This window comes from Ischnura elegans, chromosome 3 (assembly GCF_921293095.1).
Source record: "Ischnura elegans chromosome 3, ioIscEleg1.1, whole genome shotgun sequence".
In the NCBI taxonomy this organism is placed as follows: domain Eukaryota; kingdom Metazoa; phylum Arthropoda; class Insecta; order Odonata; family Coenagrionidae; genus Ischnura; species Ischnura elegans.
In genome coordinates this window covers 54,858,375-54,879,557 of record NC_060248.1, presented here as the reverse complement: position 1 = coordinate 54,879,557, position 21,183 = coordinate 54,858,375, and the positions used below count along the sequence as shown (strand labels likewise).

The 21,183-nt window shown below is 41.2% G+C and overlaps 1 protein-coding gene across 1 annotated transcript in view; it reads right to left on the bottom strand.

The window, feature by feature from the left end:
- Positions 1-21,183, bottom strand: part of LOC124155807 (Fanconi anemia group J protein homolog) — a 655,383-nt gene that overhangs the window by 244,204 nt on the left and 389,996 nt on the right. The window contains exon 3 of the mRNA XM_046529927.1: positions 13,532-13,744. Coding sequence (XP_046385883.1) covers positions 13,532-13,744 — 213 coding nt within the window. The remainder of the gene's footprint in view (positions 1-13,531; positions 13,745-21,183) is intronic.

Genomic DNA, 21,183 nt, shown 5'->3' with positions numbered 1-21,183 from the left:
TTATTTATAATACACATTTGAAATAAATAGCCATTCACCATTAACATATCCGAAAACTCCACTCGAAAATAACTTTTTTTCACTTCCTCACACCAATACATCTATGGAGTAAGTTAATTAACGGCCGTTTTTATCGCATAGCCCATAAATGCAAAGAAATTTTGAATGATGGGAACTTATACATGTAATCTATAAGTAATAAGGCTTTTTTCAATAATGGGCATTTCAATGGGTAGATATCCAGGATACGACCGTGGAGTAATACTATCAGGGTATTTCACATCAATAATCTATCGGTCGGCATCAGGTGAGCGAGGTGGAAGACCACGGTAGGGCGGGAGTGATTACAAAAACCTCGCGACGTAAAGGGGGGACCGCGGACAAATAACGAAAAAAAGGACGAGGCGGGATGACGGGTACGTGTACGTGGCTGAGCAAACGATGAAAGATGGGACAAGTCGCATTGGATGGAGTCCATATAGAGGCTAGGGACCGCTCCCCCGTGAACTGCATCTTATTCCCACCGGGATCCTAATCCACGTACGAGAGAGGCGCATGCGAAACGGATCAGACCACCCTGGCTGCCGTGCCGTATGTGTTTGGCGAAAAGTTTTTTTATTAATATCCCTGCGTCTCCACGCGGGAACGACCGACGTCCGCTCGCGCTTGGCGGGAGATGACGCATGGGTCCAAATGGAGGATAAAATTACGAGCGTTTCAGTACGCCGCTGGGGGAAGGACAAGTTGAAGCTGGAGTAGAACGACTTCGCAGCCAATGAAAGGCTTTGAGGATCTCCCATGAGAAATTTGAAGGAAAGGAGAGGCAATAGTCACTTGGTCTGACATGATCGAAGCTTTCTCGGAATAGTCGTCGGGGGAGACAATAGGGTAGTTTCCTTCACTAAAGAAAACGAAAGGTATTCATTGCGATTCTTTACCCACCATTACTGTATTCATAATATACAAATTATTTGGTTTTAGAAATACCGGTTTAGACGGATGGCAATGGTCAATTTTTATCCTCACTTGAAAAGGGCCAGATTGGCGCCCATGCGATCCCACTCCACGTGACGTCACAGGGACCTAGTTTCTATACGAGTAGGTAGGGGTTTTACATCGTCTGAGGTTACCAATGCATGCATGAGGCACAGAGCTCAGGGAAACATTTCTTAATAATTACTTATTAAAACTGGCTAATGTCGGAAAGTTTTCTTCGTTTGATAAGGTATTAATAATCCTTATTTAAGCCAACCGCTACCAGTTAGCAGGGTACTCTGCTACCTGCTAGCATCCTGCGTCTTATCAGCGCTCAAAGCCTCGCCCCAAGGTCACCTCACTTGCGGCAGCGGGAACCAGAACGACGTCACACGGAATTTTGCCGGCATTCATACTTAGCCGTCGCGTTTTCGCGCGCTTAAAAATTTTCACTTTTCATTTAATCGCGAAAAATACATATCGTCATTTAAAAATATAAATGCGTGAAAGACGTACTCAAGGAGTAATACTCTTTCGATTTAGGCAATGAAAAAATAATAGGAAACCACCCTATTATTGACTGCTAAGAATGCTAAATCTAGCTTTAGGGAAATCCAACATAACTTCAAGAAAAATCAAAACTTCGCATTCAAAGTGTATCCATCGATTAAAAAATAAAATGCAGTATGTAATTAAGGGATGAAATGATAGTTAGCGAGGAGAAAATTAGAAAGGTGAAAATGAACTCGGGATTCTTGAACAATGATGAAGATGAAAAGATAAAATTTCCATGATATTTAGTGGTGCACAACCGAGAAAATTAATCACCTCGCTAAGAATAAAAGTAAAACTGACTCATAGGAATCGGAAGGCACATATGATGACAACTATAAAGCGGAGGAAATATTAATCACGAACAGCAGAAAGGCATCATGTCCAAATTGGACGATTTTTCTTGTTTTAATTGTTATCAGGTGCAGGACTCAACGTTTCCTACTATAAGGAAATATTTCATGCTATGAACACCGAGAGGAAAGGAAACATGTGTTTATAGCAGGACATATTTCCTTTTAGTAGGAAACTTTGAGTCTTATTCCTCACATTGGCTTGACATGTTTCGTTTTAGTAGGAAACAGAGAGTCTTGCACCTAGCAATCAATTAAAGAAAAATCGTCCAACTTGGACTTTTTGCAGTTAGCGATTCATATATGGCATTGAACAGATTGACTGACAGAGGAATGGAAGGTTTTGTTCACCTTAAGGGATTATAACCAAACGGAAGAGATGATGAAATGTATTAATGTAAATGGAGATCAAAGAAAACAAAGTGAAAGAACAGATGAAATGAGAGAGAATTGAAGTAAATGGGAGCCATCACGTCAGGTGAACGTAATCATGGTAAAATGAGTTTCCATATTTTCACTTTTTCAATCAATTTGTTTCTCATTTCAAAAGTAACACAGGCATCTATTTACATAGTTACGAAAAAAGAGGTTACAAAAGGACCGGCGTAATTTATCAACATAATGCAGGGATAATAAAGTTTATAAAAATTTCATTTAAAAACTCTATCAAGTTAACTTGCTTCGTACTCATACTTAGAATGATTTCATGCGGTACGATTCCCCAGATTTATCTCCATCAACTCTTCCTTCGAATGACGACAGAAAAGAAAATAATACCACCGTCTATTTCTCGCGGAAGAAGAATGGACGGTAGCGGTGATAGAATATCGAGACGACGCGGATATGTATGAGGAACAGGGAAGCAGATGGTAGAGATAGACACGGCGTTGGACCGGCGGAGGATATGAAAAAAATCATACGGCGGGATGGAGACACTCGTCTCCTCACTGCGAGGGTCTCTTTCACCGAGGTCCACTGTCAACCACTTGGGCCGCGGAGAGAAGATGAAGGCTTCAGCGAAGGGAGGCGGAGGAGGTCAGGTGGCCTTGCGGGAAGGGGGGAGAGGTGGACCGGAGGGGGCGGAGAGAAGGAGGCCCATCATCCACCGATCGAGCAAACAATGGAGGGTCGTAGGTCGCAGCGTTATTAGAACCCAGAGCAATGAGTGGCGGAGGGATGGCAGAAGTGGGAAAAAAAGATGGGGAATCCACCTTCCACCAAGGCCTTTCATAACCACTCTTCCCCACCCATTCAAAGTTCCCTACACCACCACCCTCGCCTCCTCACACACCAACCCCCACGGGAGACCCCTGCCGTCATATCTCCAGGTTTATCACCGTCCTTGCCGCGTCCACTGCTTCATTTTTTTCATGTCACGTACCGATTATGACGTAGCGCACACACGAAGTTTCTCCGGGGACGAGAAAAAAGTACTTCTCATCCTTCCTCGTTTTTAATCATTTCATTTTCCCTCGCTCATTTTTAGCGAGGACGACCTGGCGGTGGCCTAAGCCATGATGTTGGGACAGGGACCGCAGGGTGAAAGCGATCGTGTTTTTTTCCCCTCCGACTCCACCTTTCCCTTCTTCATAACACGTGAGCGGGACACATGCAAGACATGGAAAGAGATGAACACTGACGGAAATAATGCTGGATTTGGGACTGGGATGAAAGCGAGTAGGACAGACCAGTAAGTGACTTTGCTACACACACGCACGGTGGCAGAAATGAAGCTAAAAGGGTCACAAACGGTTCTAATACTGCGGTAAAAGTTTCCGGAACGTTTTTCTCTCCCGTGGTGGTCGCGTAAGCTTTGGAGACAACAAACTTAGTGGTTCGTATGCGGGTTAACGCGAGGTGAACAGAGGAGGACATTATAGGTAGTAAGGGAGGGGAGAAGAAATATATGAGGCGAACTTATCGAGCATAAGGCAAGGGCAGGTACGGGGGAGTCGGTGGAAATAAGAGAGCGTAGAGGATCATGAACGTCTTAACAATCCCCGATAAGTTGACCGCAGTGTTTGCACTATTGCGCCAGGACGTGGGTGGAGTCGTGGAGACAAAAAAGTTGCGGGCTCATAAGACGTCCGAACCACTTAACTTCCCCTCCAGCCAATCCTCCCAACTCCTTCCATTATATTCCTTTCGACCGATAGTCATTTATTTCCCTCTCCACCTCTAGTTCTTTTTAAGTGGCCGATCGGTATAGGCATGGCGGCGGGGTTGAAAAGGACTTGAGAAAGAAGATTGGGTCGGAACTTCGCCCCCGTCGCCGACAAAAGGGGTGTGGACAAATTGGTCGGGTCCCTCCCTTATTCGCATCTCGGAGGGGGAGGGAAGGAGGAAGAGAACTTATAAAAAAAAGTCGCCTGAGCGGGAGGCATGAGAGAAGAGGTACTCGAGATGCCCTATTTCATAAAATCCAGTCACAACTAAAGAAGAGTCGGAAACTTGAAGGTATCACGGCAAACTAGACCAGAGAGAGTAGACGCTACAACAATACATGATCTATATCTGGAGACGCCCACATATTAATCGGAGAGCTGCGGTAGGGGCGAGTGCTAGAGGGAGTAAGGGCATCAATCATCTGAAGGTAATGTTATTTGTCTTTATTGGGGAAAAAATGTTCACTTTGCCATCGCAATGCCAGTAATTTACACATCCATGAATATTTATATGCTCTTACGCTCTCTCAGTGATTAAACCTGAAATAGATAAGAGCACAGCTCACTCCAGACTAAACAACAGCGTCGTGATTTCAGAAATTCATATTAATGTAGTGTGGGGTAGGGGGAATAGTTCCCCACATTGGGCCACCTCCACTTAGGGGAATTTTGGTTTGAGGTCGGTCGCCTGAAAGATTTATCCATATTTTGAACTCTTCGGTCAAATGCTTAACGATGTACCTACTGGCCCGCCACACTCCCAATATCCAATTTATACATTTCAATTAGGGGAGAGAGGAATACATTATGAATAATATATCATACATTCACAAGTATAAAAATACATTAACCACATGCTTAGACAGAAAAGTCATTGAAGAGTAGGAGTATGATTATAGTAACGTCTTTATTAATCAACCGAAAACTGAATTTAGGCCGGTGAAGTCTTCTATCACAATAAAGCTAAGGGACACGCACATACATCCAAGCCCCGGATTGGTGGGAACCCACCCATGCCGGATTCGAACCCGCGACCACAGCGTTGGATTGCCTTCACCCAACTGCAACCGAGGCCGATTATGAGGAATAGGGAGGGAGCTGAAAGAGATGATCTCATTAATTAACCCTACTTATCGAAGGGAGAAATATTATTAATTTAGGATACAATATAATTCTTATATATTCTTGTTCTTCTAAGGGTTGGTATGCATTGGCAGCGGGTCTGAAAAGGAGCCGAGAAAAGACGAAAAGGTCAGAACGTCGTCTCCTTCGCTGACAAGAGGGGTGTGGACAAATTGGCCAGGTCCCTCCCTTACCCACGTCTTAGAGAGGGAAAGAAGAGAACTTATAAAAAGTCGCCTGGGCTTCGCGGTAGTCACCCCTATTTTCCCATCCCTCACACAAAACGCTCGAAACTTCGACCTAACTCGGGACTTATCGACGAGAGAGAGAGAGAGAGCTAAGTCGACGAGTAATTACGGGGGAAAAAGTTGACGGTTGAGTCGAGAGTGCCAGAAATCGTCCAATTTGTGACCAGATCCGAGATTAAAGGAGCTCTTCGGGGGCAAATTAAAATCGATGGGGACGCAGCAGGGAGGGTTGGGAAGCAGAGGAGGGAGGAATGAGAGATGAAGTACTCGAGATACCCTATTTAATAATAAGGTTTCTTGGTTGGATGACTCACTTATACCACTTTTTTCTTTCTAATAAAGCGACCCGGGTTTCGATGAATACTCACCATGATTAGGCGTAAATTACTATATATTTACCTTATTATTAAATAACACTCAGTTGAATTTCACGTGTTTTCGGAAACTTGAAGTAAATACGGTAAACTAGGAGGGAGAATGTTAAAGCAACGATAATAATTCACTGGCCATGGATAGATTCACACATCAGTGGTGCAGCGAGGAGGGGGGGAGGTTTTGGGGAATGAAATCCCCCCCCCCCAGAGCTCAGAGAAATTTTTAAGTTTCATCGATTTTATTTATTAGGAATAATATTACTAATATCATAGTATGCTCCTGTATGGAAGTGAGGCATGTACAACGACAGCAGCGGGGAAAGCTAGCTAGCCTTCGAAATGTGGTGCTACGGAAGAATGATGACGTTCAAATGGATCAACTGATGAATTCAATTGATTCGGCTTTAACTTTGTGAAAATCCATGTTGAAATGAAAATATACAACCTTGGTAACTTTTTCACAGGAAAATTTATTGGTACGACGCGTTTCGACGCTGAGGCGTCATTATCAAGTACACTCTGTATAATATCGACAATCCAATATATACCCAATTCTGGCCGGGGGGGCACCCACAGTCTTCTCGCCGACTGGATGGCAAGTTTGCCCGCTGCCGACGTGCTCCTGGTTGTAATTTTTTTTTGGATCATCATACAAATGGATCAACTGAGTTAGTAATGAGGAAGTCCTAAGAAGAGTAGGAAAGAAGAGAAGCCTCACGAAAACTTCAATTAGAAGACTGAACAACCTTATAGGCCACATCTTGAGACATGATGGCCTGATGAAGACAATCGTCGAGGAACAAGTGGATGGCAAGAACGGAAAATGAAGACCTCGAACAAAATACATGGAACAGGTAAAGAAAGATGTGAAAGAGCGTATATGTGAAAAGATTGGCTAATAAGATAAATGAGTGGAGAGCTGCGTCAAACCAATCTTAGGATTGTTGACCAGTGATGATGATAATAGTGTGAGGATCACTAAAATAGCCCTTAGAAAGCCGTAAAATTCACCATTATTAACCATATATCTTCAAATTCCGCAATTTGTTAATCTCGCCCCTCCCCCTTAATTACCTTACCGTTACGTATATTCCATAACCTCCAAACCCCAAGAATCAGTTGTGCCTAAAACTCCCCTCAGCCGTAAATCCTAGCTGCGCCCCTGTCACACATATGTATCAAAGTTGGAAATTGAAATAAATACGGAGAACAGCAAGCAGGGAGAATATTAAAGTAACAGCAATAATTAACCTGTTAAATGCCATAGATAGCTTCACATATATATATCAAACCGGTTAAATGGAATAGGAAACATAGAATAAACATCTGACGGCATAAATAATAATAGTCAGTCTTCATTAAAAGAGAAATCTTCAATCACCTACACAAACCCTTGCAGGTATACAACCATAAATATGAATACACTATTTTTTACGAACAAACTATGAAGAGAACTCAGAATAACATATATGATACATAAGCCGCTAACATTCCCAGAAAAGGGTGGCGGGGGCGCAGGAACTCAAAGGCATTAAAAAAAGATATTCCAGATTCAAAGCAAATGATTGTGCGGATGTGATTTCATTCCTATTTTTCCCGCCTAAAGAATAAACAATACGAGTAGCATTGATATGGCTAAATGACGAAACGCGACAAGAAAGATCACAAATCGCACAATAGTCCTGTCATAAAATGTTCCAATAGAGTTTCGCATTACGGTATGATGAGTAAATCTTTCACATCGAACCTCACAAAACGGAATAAAATGTACTATGCTTTCTATACATGCGAGAATAGAGTTCAATTCCATTTTCATTATTATTAACCGAGATAAAACTCGATCATCAAGCAGAGATAATACGTCCTGGGCCGACCAATGCCGGCTCCATGAGGAAGGAAAAGGCATTTCGGTAAAATCCAAATGTAAAAAAAAACTATTTACTACGCCTACTAATGAAGCTCATTTAAACAGAGCGTCATTCATTTATGACATGGACACTTTCGCCGAGTTAGAGGACCTAAATTTGAAAAAAATACAATATAAAATTAAAATACAAAAGCTGACAAACAAAACTGTTAAACGAAGCCACGTGAAACGAAAATTGGTAATGAATGAAATCCTTCCGCGGTTAGATGCTATTAGCTCATCTTCCTAGGTAGTCAGCACCTAATCCCAGGTATTTAGCACCCTATTCTAGGTCTTCAGTACAACACCCAAATATCAGCCAGAAATTTGGCGCACCTACTAAACTTTCGGAGAACCTCCTTGAGTCATCCGGAACATGCAGGCGAAGAAAATGGGGTCAGAGTGTCAAACTCAAAATATTCGAAGGACAAAAAAAAAAAAAAGATTGAGCCTCGAGCGCATGCGATACCGCACACGTGGTCGATAGCAACGAAAGAGTGACAGAGACGAGGCGAAGGATATGAATGGGGTATACGGGAGGGAAAATTTAATTTTTTTAGTTTTCGCTTTTACTCCGTGACCCCGGAGAGAGAGAGAGCACGAGGACCCCGTATCCCACCGCAAACACCGACCGACGACGACGTCGCGTCCTCCCGGCCCTCTCGTCCATACATCCGTGTGCCACTCTCGTCGGCTAGCGCGTGTGTCTACAAAAGGGACGGTGCGGGAAACATGACAGAGGATGCAAGGGAGCGGAGTTATGGCGAGGAAAAGAGATACAGGGATCTTCTACCTTGTTCCCACTTATATATCCGCGACAGGATCCACTCTTACAACCAACCTGCGTTTCAGGCAGCTTCACTCAACCGCTGTAGCTATTCTGACACGTTAATTATCATTGATTGTAAAATATACTCCTCTGATTCTTTAAAAAATACAGCTATTGAGGTAATATCATAAATCAGTTGAAATGAATCGAATATTATCAAAATGGAAGGGCTTAAAGTTACAAAAAATCCCGAATATTAATGATATGTTCTTTATTAATAGCATCTAACTGCAGGAGGATTCCTTCTTCTAACCAACCTGCGTTTCAAACAGCTTCGTTCAACCGCTTGTAGCTGTTCTAAAACGTAATTTAGTATAGACTGTAAAATATATACTTCTCTAATTCTGAGAAAACGATGGAGGCATAAGAAGCGATATCTATTGGATACTAAGTAATAGATAATTGAGTGATAGCGAGAGGTTCTAATTGTGAATGACCAAAAAAATTAATGATAACAGTTCTGCAATCAGAGCAAATAACCACGGCGGAATTTACTCTTATTATCAGCCTACGTTCAAGGCAACTTCGTTCAACCGCTGAAGTCTACTGCTATGTAACGTAATATCTGAATATTATTTATAAAGTATAATCCTCGTATTCTAAACAAGGAGACATGCATAGAATAGCAACAGTAAATATTAATTTGCTCTATATGAAAATACAACAACGGAGATTAAGTGGAATTCTTCCAGCGTTCGAAGTTCCGATATTTCTACATTTATTAATTAGGACGAAAGGTTTCGAACGTTCTGCATCACGAATATGATACCGAGCATTAGAAATCGCTTGTATCAAGAAATAATTATTGGCACAAAAAATAAATTGTACCCTATCCATCAGTATGATCACATTCCCGTACAAACTGCCCTGTTCATTTCGTTTCGCAAGATCCCTAACCTTAAATTGAGCCTGAAATCATTACTGACGAAAGCTGGGATCCGTGAAAAGGGAAAACCAAGACATCAACGTAGGTTGGTCATCGTGATAGAAGCATTACCCCTATACTACTATCACTCTGCATCCAGGACCAAAAGCTCCCCGGCTATAATAGTTTAGTCGACGCGCAGAAAGGCTTGAAATCCTATAAAGGAAATACATAGCCAAGAACAGGAATTAGGATCAACCCATAAAACCACAAAAAGAAATCTCCGAGACGAATCGACGGGAGGATGTGTTCCCTTCAGTCACGTCGTCCGCTAGACCATAGAAATATGAGTCGGACGATTATATATTTTTCCAACCATCCCATTCAAAAAAATTTAATGGGGTTGGGATATAGATCACTTTACGAGGCACTATGAGAATGTCAAATTTCCCAAACCTTCCAGACGAGCGGAACACAGCGGAGGAGGATGAGGGGACATCGAAGACCGAGATGAGAGGATCGTGAAGAAGAAGGAGAGATCGTGAACTAAGGGAAGAGAGATATGAGACGAACACGACAAGTGTGGCCGGGGGGGTTAGGGAAAGGGTTGGGCGCGGTTAGGATCACTTAATTGTCGGGAGACTTCAAAGAACGGGACCTCTTCATCCCTCCTCCAGGGCATAAAAAAGAATCCCGAAACGCATAGTGTGGCGGTCCCGAGGGGACGGTTAGATGGGGGCGAAATTGAGCCCGAAGGGAAAGAGAGAGGAAGGGTTTTGGGTGCGTGGGAGACAGGACGTAACGTGGCGCGTGTCGAGGAGCGGAAGGGCGTTGAGAGAGGACGAGGGTTACGGGGAGGTGCGTGCCCCCGCGGCGGTGGCGGACGAAAGGGTTGATCTCGCCGCCTCCTCCTCTGCCACCGCCCCCAAACCTCCGTCACCACCGTCCATGAGATCACTTCGGAGAAAATGTGCGGGTTGGTGAATATTTCTTTACCTTTGCATCAGCGTGGAGAAAAATTGTTCCACGATATTTTAACCCTGGATCGCCATTTCCACCCACCATCGCAGGTCATATTCAAGTAATGATGTTCTGAATCAGTCTTCCACGATGTATATGATGCATTGATGAGTGGATTACGTCGTTTCTTCAAAAGGCATCCGGCAACAGGGCAAGCTCGCGGCCGATCGGAGCGATTGGCTCAAAGTTACTCTGGTTTAAAAATAGTAGGGTTTTTAAACATTAACAACACGTCGGATATGTTCATATTCACGTATGTACCTTGAAGTATTATGATATTATCTCCACAAGAATGAAGGGGCGAAAGAAAACTGATATGAGGCCGAATGTACAAATGGTTGATCATCATAGCAAGCAAGCCATAACGCTTATTGACAAACCAAGCGTACATTGATTCCGAGAGCAACGAATCTATGATAGTTGGAATTTATGAGAAACCAATCTTTAAATGTTTCCTATTAAAATTTTCCAATAGATTTTCCCAATTAGGTTCTCATATTTCAATCAACCTAAGTGGAAGTTAAAGATCACCACTACTTACGTCGGAGGGGACGTTGGGCTGTTCTCTCTTCGGAACCTTTCGCACATGGCAAGTTTGTTCCTTGTAATTCGTAAAATTAGCTTTAGTTCATCTCAATCTGAAGACGCCAATTCAGGAAAATACTAAACTATCGATACCAAACGTGGTAAAACGATGAGAGACGGGAAATGCGTATAATAGCACAAGTTTTCCGGCGTCCACAATCATAATCGTGTCTCCAGGTGAACTCCATTCATTCATGGCCTGAAAGTGACTCCTAATTCCTCATTTACGCGACCCTCATCTTAGTTAGTTTTATAGGAATAAATGATAAAATATTACAGAGCCATGGCAAGTCACTGCCATCCGCAGCGAGAATTCTAATCACGTCCAAATGTCCAAGCGGTTAACAAATTGGGTGGGATTATAGTTTGGGACCACTTCTTAAGGCAAAGGTTTCTCTTGAAATCAATTGAAATTCTGCCGAATGGCTCAAGGGATTAACATATTAAAGAACGTCCATCAGCAACAAGCACGATTTTTTGAACGAACTGTTCATTACGCCCGTAGAACGTATATCTCCAGGAAAAAAATAATTACCAATCATCCTCTGATCAAAGGAAAATTAATAGTAAATACAAAGCATTAGGTGACACTAATTCAATAGTCCATGCGCATAATTGTTCCCCAAGAGTAGCTGAGAAAGAATTTGACCGATACAAGAAATAACATAAGGGGCACGAGAAATATACGTAATTTTACCATATGCAAACTTTGTCTGTTAATGGGACAGTGTATTTAAATCGTCCTTCGTTTTTGCGACGTATGTTTGGCTGTCAACATATAAATATCATTAAAATTGCAACAAAACATCTGCACAATGTTATAAAAAAAGGCTACACAAAATTTAACTATAGAAAAAATGGAAAATTATGGAATTTATACCGATAACCAAATTAAAATTTATACCAAGTTAAGGCAAAATTCACTCGAAATGCGGGTCAATACTATTAAACATAATTTTGAAAGAGATTCGAAACCCACACGGTAGAGGAATAAACGGCACATAGCAAACATACCTATGCCTGGCGCAATGCGTAAAATATTTATAGAAATGAGTTAAACATTGAAGCAAACAAGCTCTATTTGCTTCGCAAAACCAAAACGTTAAAGGAAATTTAACATATCCATTTAACATTACATTTTGGAATTCATCCATATTGGGTTCCACTTATGATGAATTAATGTAATGAGAGGTCTTCGCAAACTGATCGAAAAGATGGCCAAGCCGCAGAAAACACTTTTAAAACAAGAACTCGACCGCATTTGAGGGAAACCCAGACTTTACAGCACCATACCAATATCTGTTTTATTGCCAATGATGAAAGTTCAACTCAAACGGAAATTGTCACTCCAGCATCAACATTTTCCTGTTTAGTTTTCCTCATATGGGATATCAATTTTGGATGAACAACCAAAAATCAATAACTATGCAAGCCATTAGAATATGACCACATGAAAGCAATTGCATCAAAAATTATGATGAAACTATGCATGATATAACTTCGTAGAAAGGATAAACAAATAGCATTCCCGTTGATGAATAATTAAACTTACGGCAATCTATAAGCAAAAACAAAATACTATCGATTGCGATGTAACCAAAACCATCGATTTCTACTAATAAAACGGACTTCTTCAACGTTGAATGCATACATCGAATAAAGATCGACCACGCAATCAGTGGATTAGTAATCTCTCCGCAATTACTGTCTACACCAGTCGCTCCGACAAGTTGTAAATAGGCAGTCACCTTCAGCGTGTAACCCGAGCCTTTCGTCACCATTCAGGTACTCGAGTAATATTGGGAGGTTACTGCTGGGTCAGCCAAACTTGCTTTTTTCGAAATTATTCCCAATTTAAGTACTACTCACAACAGCTTGATCTGGCGTAAATGGAATAATTTCGACCCAGATTAATTGGTGCTATATTCCACGAATCACAGCGCAAACCGCGCATAATCTTTAAATCGATTTCAATGGACTCTCAATAGTTCACGATCGAAAATATACCGAATCTTCTACCTTTTCACTAACTATTTTCAGGAGAAGTTTGAGTTTCTCTCAACCATGAATAAACCAAGTCGACTTACCCCGATTGAAATTTCACGCTCTTCTTTATTTTTCAATTCCCTAATTACGCCAAGATAATTCCTCAGATACTTATCCAAGAACGATTGTCGGCATCTGCACCCATGATCAAGATTCGCATAGCAACATCCTAAAAAAAGGACGGGTCTGATAACCATAGTAAGACGATAGCGTCTCTTTTCATGCTGCTTATTTCAATTACATTAATTACATACACAAAATTTCATTTAAATTAATTTCTCGATTAGGAAAGGAGTCATGTTTACAATAAAGGCTATTCACCGCCATTTCAGTTGCTAACCATTTCCATTTGCAATAATAATACCGAAATTGGGATTACATTTGCTCCTGATGGTCAAGGCACAGAACTTGCAAAGTTTTTACGGACGAGGCTTTCGGAAACGGTGGGAGATGTTTGCAATCACATGCGATATCATTCTCTGGACACTTACCCTCCGGACTGGCTCCTTCTTCCTTCTTCTTGACCACGGGCGACTCGAGCGCCTCCCCCGGCCTCTTCTTCGCCGTAGGTGGTGCGCCCGCCGCCATCTTCTTTTTCATCTTCTCCTGCCGCTCCCTCATCTTCTCCCGTTTCTTCTGCTGCCGCTCCTTCCTCTCCCTCAGCATCTGCTGATACTCCACCTCGGCTAGCTTCGTCAGCCTCTCTGGAAAGATTCAGTAAAAAAATGTTAGCATTCGAAATATGGAGTTATTCTTTCCTGGCGAATCAAAATCGCCGACTAAGTCTTCCCTGGATTTCCACCTGCTTAATTCGTTGTATATCCTTAATGTTACAATGAACGCCTCGCCCATCGTTATCATGGTCAAAGAATAATTTTGACTGAACACAAAACGTTTACATATCAACGTATTTTGTTCAGTCAAAATTATTCTTTCGCCATGATGGGCGAGTCTTAATAATAAAATGGAAAAAACTTTGATTTATTCCACCTATGAGTATCTAATGATGACGCCGCTGCGTCGAAACAAGTAATGCCATCAAAAAAATAATGGTGGAATAAAACAGTTTTTTCATTTTATCATAAAAATGAACTTCCAAAATTTGAGCCTGAGACGATAGAAATGGGCGAGTCGTTCATTTAGAAATTGGCGAAATAAAAGGAATTTACCGGTGGGTATTCCGAAAATACTTCACGCAGTTTTAGTATTCATTTATAATGCAGTATATCCTGGTCAATCGGTACGCATCGGGATCTGTATACTTTGCCCTTACACAGTAGGCCCATTTATCCAAAGCATCTGTCAATACGAAAACGTGGACGTTGAAATACATCAAAGAGGAATATTTGACTAATAAACCCGTTAATGTTGCTATCCATTACTTAAACTATAATCGTGAAAAAATACTACAAATAATTAACCTGAATTTACTGTACTTGAATGAAATAATGACTATTTCGTGGAATTAATTCATCATTCCACCAGATGAAAAAATACTTTGGAATATTTTTGCCTTGCCCGGAATGGGATAAAATTCCCAAATGCGTATGCGTACATATATATTATAGATAGCGCAGCATAGATGGGCATCGAGGTCGAGGTAAACTTACGATATTTTTGAAATACACACCTGATTTAATAACATATGAATATTGTTTTCTGATACGTGTGAATTAACAAAATGATACGAGTTTAGGAAATCCGAATACCACCCAAGCTCCCCAGAAGCAACTCTAGGGCTACGTGGCTGCTATTGCTATTGTGCCTGCTAGTATACCTATTGACTGGCCTGACACCAAGTCTCCTTCAGTCTCAAATCGTTGGATGCGATAAAGTGAAACGCTCGAGGGAACGACTCGACATAATCAGAAAGATCTGCGGTGCTCCGATGAAAAACATGGGGATTATAAAATCCACAAGAATAGCCCGGGGAAATATTATAATTTTTGACGATCTAATTACACTTCCCACATTCCGAGCTGTGCAATCTTCACGCCGAATGGCTACCCCCTCGGAATCAACGACGTGGGAGAAATGGCAGCAATAACAAACGCTGTTAAAAAAACCGTACACGGGTAAAGGGCACGGGGGAAATCGCGCCATATTTTTCCACAAGACGCCCCCGGCGCGTCCCCACTTCCAAAAAATTACAATAAAAATTTGCATAATTCCCGGTTCGTCGTTGAGGTGGGATAAAATGAGCGACATGGCCGCGGAAGGGGGCGAGCGTTGAAGTAAACAGAAAGAAGTAAATGAGAAACTACACCGTGTGTAAGGGCAAAGAAGAAATGTTTGGGTTGGCTAGGTCATGAGACAAAGATATTGCAATGAAATCTATCTCAATCGGCCCTCAACCAATGAATAAACGTGGCCGCCTAATGAGGAAACGCCTAAAAAGCGGAGAAGGATACAAGGTTTTCAGGAATGATTATTCATAATACGAGCCATTAATTGATTTTCTACATAAAATAGTTATTTGAAGGAGTACTTATCTGGTTAACCAATGAGTCAAATAAATCATGGCCCACTTTTAGATAATAGATATGCACACAGGGAATTTCAGGAGGAATGTGTAATAATTCAGAAGGTGGTACGGAAGACAATTTCAAGCAATTTCTGTCCGTAAACATGGGGTCGCAATTCCTTAGTTACTATGGCAACGCAAATTGCAGTTTTTGGATGAACTTTGCAGTTTTCATGGAAAATTTTCCTCGGTATCCATCCTTTTCGACATTTTATTTAATACTTTGGATTTTTAAGGACATAACGTAGCTAAGGCTGAACGAAAATGTTCGATTATAATTGCCTAAAATAATCTTTGAGCTCAATTTAACGAGAGCTTTGAGCGAGTATCAACAACAAGATCGTGCAAACTCACCCATTTTAAGATTATTCCATATTATCAACATATTTTTCCATATTAACAACAAAACAGTGAGAAATAATGGCCACTTTATTCACTAAGCAATAGCAAAAAAGGCTCCCTCAAAACTCTAAATTCATTATATTCATTTCTCAGCATTTTTATTGATCATTTCCAACAATATTTTTAAGTAAAATTATAAGACAACAAAAAAGTGAAAAATATCGGTCTTTTGGTTAAATAAGTAATTGTACATAAGGTTAATAAAAAATAACCAATATTGATAATATTTTTATCTCTAAATTTAAATGAATCAATTCTACCCATATTTCTCAAGTAAAATTGAATTTTTATTCCCGATAGTTACACAAAAGACTTGCGGCAAGCAAATGGAGGCGGAGGAGAAAGAACTTCCCGCCTCAGGGCGGCTATAAGTCTGAAGCCGGCTGCGAGGGTGGAGGGGGTAGATACGAACTCACTCATTCATCACGACGGGGGGAGGCAGGCATAGCACATCAGTAGCCGGGCAGGTAGCGGTCCCATATACATTCCCGCCTACTGAACGCGTCCTTTTTTCCGTAATATGCACGGAGGAGGCTCGGAGGCGCGCCTCGAGGGAGAGGGGGTGTGGACGTCATATCATTCCACTCCCCCTAAGCCGTCCCACAACCCTCCCGAACAATGACTGATAAACAAAAGATGGTCGACGTATTAATATGCGACTCGTGGATTTGCAGATGAGGCCCCCCAGGGGCAGACGAGGAGAGATTTTTCAAATCCCCCGACCACGGCTCGCGCGACGCTATTTCCACCCCGCTGTGTCTTCCCCATGGAATGAAGGAGGGAGCGCAGATGAGAGCATGGTTGATGTGGCAGCTAGGAAAACCTAATGCTTTCCTCCCCGAGGCCCTGAGTTCGAGGGTGGGATGCGGTAGAGGGTTTTGAAGCGGTATGGCAGTTCACATGGGTGCCGCGTTGTTGTCATAGCAAAAGCAGAACCCACTTCGTTCGCAGGATTGGACATTACGCAGGAGAACCCAAATTTTGCTCATAATATCTCGATACCTGCCAAAAAGACATGCCACCCCAATTATTGTTGACATCTCAATCATGAGAAATACAGCTTTTACAGTGATCCCAATCAAAAATATTAGCGTCTCGTTGTCAATAAATAGCTTCGAGACTTAGGAATTCTTTAGCCCCAAACGAATCTCGCTCTCATCTCATCAGCTTTACAATGAAAAAGAGCATACCATATGGATGGATTTGATAAATAGATTTTTGTACAAGGACCCGTGAACCGTTGATTTAATTATGCCTAGAGAACGGGCGGCATTGCATTCGAAAAAAAAAATTTAAGCGGCAAATGAAGTCAGAGGAAAGCTTAGATTGAAAAAAGCATTCAAGGAAATAACAATAAGGGAGTAATTATTAAAATGAATAAAATAAAGGACGCGAAATGATAGAGTGCGTAAAATGCTGGGTAAGAACTAGGAAAGAGCGAGGTAAAAAAAGGCTTTATAGAGGTAATGGGGAACATACATAATTTTTTTTAAGTACTGGAATAAGAAGGCCTCTACCTCAAATCTACTCGTCGAAAATTTCGCGTATGAATAATACTTCTTAGCTGAGTTATGAGTCTTTAAAAATTGATCTTCATCGGCTGCTTGAAAACGCGACGTCATCGGAGCGTGACATCACGGAACGGTATCCACTGATGACAGACTGAGGAAGTGGATAGAAAATCGATCTACGATGGCTCAAATGCAAATTTGGCGATAGTAATTGCAATTTTTACTTTAAATATCTTGCATTCAAGCCTCTAACACTCTACTCTCTTCGCGAAGTGAATGCTGTACCGTGCGATGACGTCAGAAAGCGTTTCAGGCCACGTGACTTCAGGTGATATTCGAGCGTTTTTAATTAGCATTTATTGACGTTAGTGGAGTACTAGGAGAGTTTTGGCTTATATATTTGGACTCGTGAGAAAATTTTCTATTCAATGAGACAAACTAGGATGATGAACAAATTCCATGCATGTTCCCCATTGTTGAATAGCTAATTTTGAAGGACAGCACCTTAAATAACTTTGAATCTATCCGTGCCAATTTCGAGTGTCGCTATGGAAACATAAAAGAATCTACATCCACATAAGTAAAAGGCAAATTTTCACTGAAAAAGAGGAGTGAGAATTTGTGTAATGGGATCTCGAGCAGGGGGATCGTAGGATATATTTTATATAATTATAAACAAAAAGTCAATGCCATTCAGCCGGGAGGTAAGTCTAGACATCACGAAGTATAAAAAAGGATGAAGTAGATTATGGAAATGTTATTTTATCGATGTTGATTACGGTTCATGTCGTGTTACGATATAATTAGCCACACTCCGGTGAATAAGCAACAATGAATCGCACACAAGGCTGTGCGCACCAATGCTAGCTAATAAGATCAACAGATACAGGCGTTATACGGTGGAAGTTCGACATATTTAAATAAAATATGCTAGCACTTTTCCATAATATTTTAATGCGTACCATTGTACGCAAGCATTAATGTACCTTTATTATATTTAAAAGTGCTTGCTGAGTTAAAATAATAGATCGATGACAAATATATCATCATGGAAAACTCCCATCTTTCTTCGAAGGCCGTAACAATCGAAGGTAGAGATTCAAACCAAATGCCACCCCGAAATGCAGGGGTATTATTAGGCTAATTACTGATTTACCTACTCTTCCTCTCCTTGGGCCCCTACAAAAACATCTTCATGACTACATCCAATTTTTTTTATCTAAGAATATAACCAGGTATCAATAAAAACGTAAATAAATAATCCCACTTTTATTGTACCCCAGCATGCGCAATGACAAATTTCTCTGCGGCACATCCTAATCCTTACAACTCTCGCTACAACCCTTTCACATCCCAATCTCCAGCAACCTTCCCCCTTACTGATGAACAACAATGGCACAGGTCACGACGGGACGAAGAGGGGAGGGGATCAGCGCAGATGATGATAACGAGCCAGGAGACTCACGCGCGACTCAGCCGGTGGCGGCGCTGATGGCGCAGGAATTACGTCGCGAGGACGGTGCATAACGACCGTGCTCTATCCTTTTTTCCTCCGGTGTCGCGGAAAATAAAAAAAAGGATGTGTCGAGAACAAAAGGGAAACGGAGTAATAAAAAAAAGCCTATGGAACGGAGAAGAACGACGCCAACGGGTTGGGATTGCAGCCCAGGTATCTCGTCCCCCGAAGCGCCAGTCGCGTGTAGCAGTGGTGTATGAAAAAGGCGAATATGTCATCGCTGTCCGAAGCGGCAGGCGCACGTGCAGCGGGGTGGTGTTTGAAAAAGGCGCAGATGATGCCGCTATCCTCGACGAGGGGACGCAATAGGTGAGCAGCGAATACTATTTAACGACTCATTGGAGAGCGTGCATAAACGGCGATACATAATGCTGAACTATATGATGAGGTGATAGATATTTGTAAAGTTGATGATGATCTCCAGCGGCAAGGGTGTAAAAATGATACCCCAGAGGAGTTTAAGCAGTATCCCAACCTAGCAAAACCGTAGACCACTTCTATACTCTAAGTATCTTTATCCTACAGCTCATAGAGTTGAGAAATCATTTGAAAAAGTTTTTGAATGGAGTGCGGTGCTGTATGTAAGAGCAAGATGGAATGGAATGGAACAGAATTTAGATAAGAAAGGGTCATGCTTGAATGTAGATATGGCGGAAAATTAACAAGATATAGCTGGGTGGCAAGGAAACCGTATTTGATAATTGTTAGAGAAATGTAAGAAAAGAGAAGATTATGAAATTATAAAGGTAGAATGCAGCAGCTACATATCTCAAGTGAAGAGCAATCAACAAAGAGGAATGGTTGCATCGAAAAAACCCTTTAGAAAAAATATAACAATAACACATAGATTAGGACCTTTATTTCACACCTTCGAAGTAGTTACGGCGATATGTACTTCGCGCGGCCACAACCTGGGTATTCGAACATCGGAAATATGTAGCCCAGAAATTCAATATTTCAAATAAATCACAAAAAAATACTTCTGTGGGAGAAAAATAAAGCATCATTGATAATTCAATCTTTTCGAAAATAATCGCTGGCGTTCTTCAGTCCTCTTAAGTATTCATTTTCACTGCCTGGTAAAGATGACAACATTGGTTTCTCATTCGCTCCGAAATCTCCCTCAGGAAAATACAACGCACTCCGCTTTCCAGCTCATTGGAGATATCAGCGAAACAAAGAGCTAACATTTGTGGCAACCCTTATGATGATAAACTTTGATAAGACTACGAGTGATCACATTACATTCTTTTACATCAACAATTAAATTCAATGACTCTGTAATGTAATATACTCATATCGTAAGTGCAGCAAGGCACGTATTCTTCCCACCCTACGCCCAAGGTCAGAGATAGCACTGGACTGGGGAAGAGGGGGCTACAGTAAGCCTCATCCATTTCAGTTAAAAGGAAACAAATTACCAATAAATATCAATATCAATCCGACGAATTAGAATCCAATTTATAGAAGTTTTTAAACCAGTGAAATAAGGTTAAAAGACGAAATTCTGTATAGTTCACCACTTTCTAGGAAAATTTTGCGCAAGGCAGAGATATATAAACAATAATAATAAATCCAATCGATCACCCCAAGAGGCAATCTTTTAGAATTCATAGCTAAGAATATAAATTACTTAGTTGGGAAGAATGAGGATCAAAACGGTTTACTTCATATGAAGGAGGGAGAAGCCAAGGGGTACAAGTGATTTTGTTTTCTAAACAGAGTTCGGCAAAGAAAACAAACGAGATCAACAAGACACTACTCATCAGTGAACTTGATTTTCCACTCGACGTCAGCACAGAACAGAGAATCACTCAAATTCCTTTGCCACTATGTTTTTTTTGTATTTATTCCATCGATTCCTTTTCTTAACTCTGTTTAGAAAAAATCACTTGAACCCCTTAGCTTCTCAACGCCTCATATATGATGAGACAGCATCGCAAAGAAAAACTTTCATAGGAACTTTCATCTCTATCTCTCCAGCTACCATTTCTTTGGGCATCTTATCCCGTTGGTGAGTTTGTAAACGAGGAAGCTGAGTGAAAAAATGAAATTTCATCGCAAACCCCAGATTAATTACCTCAATAAATGCATACGTTAATAAAATAATGGCGAATAATGCAGGGAAAACGGATTTAACAAAAGAACTTCTTAGTAATTGGGACTCTTGAGGAGATACCAAAAAATATT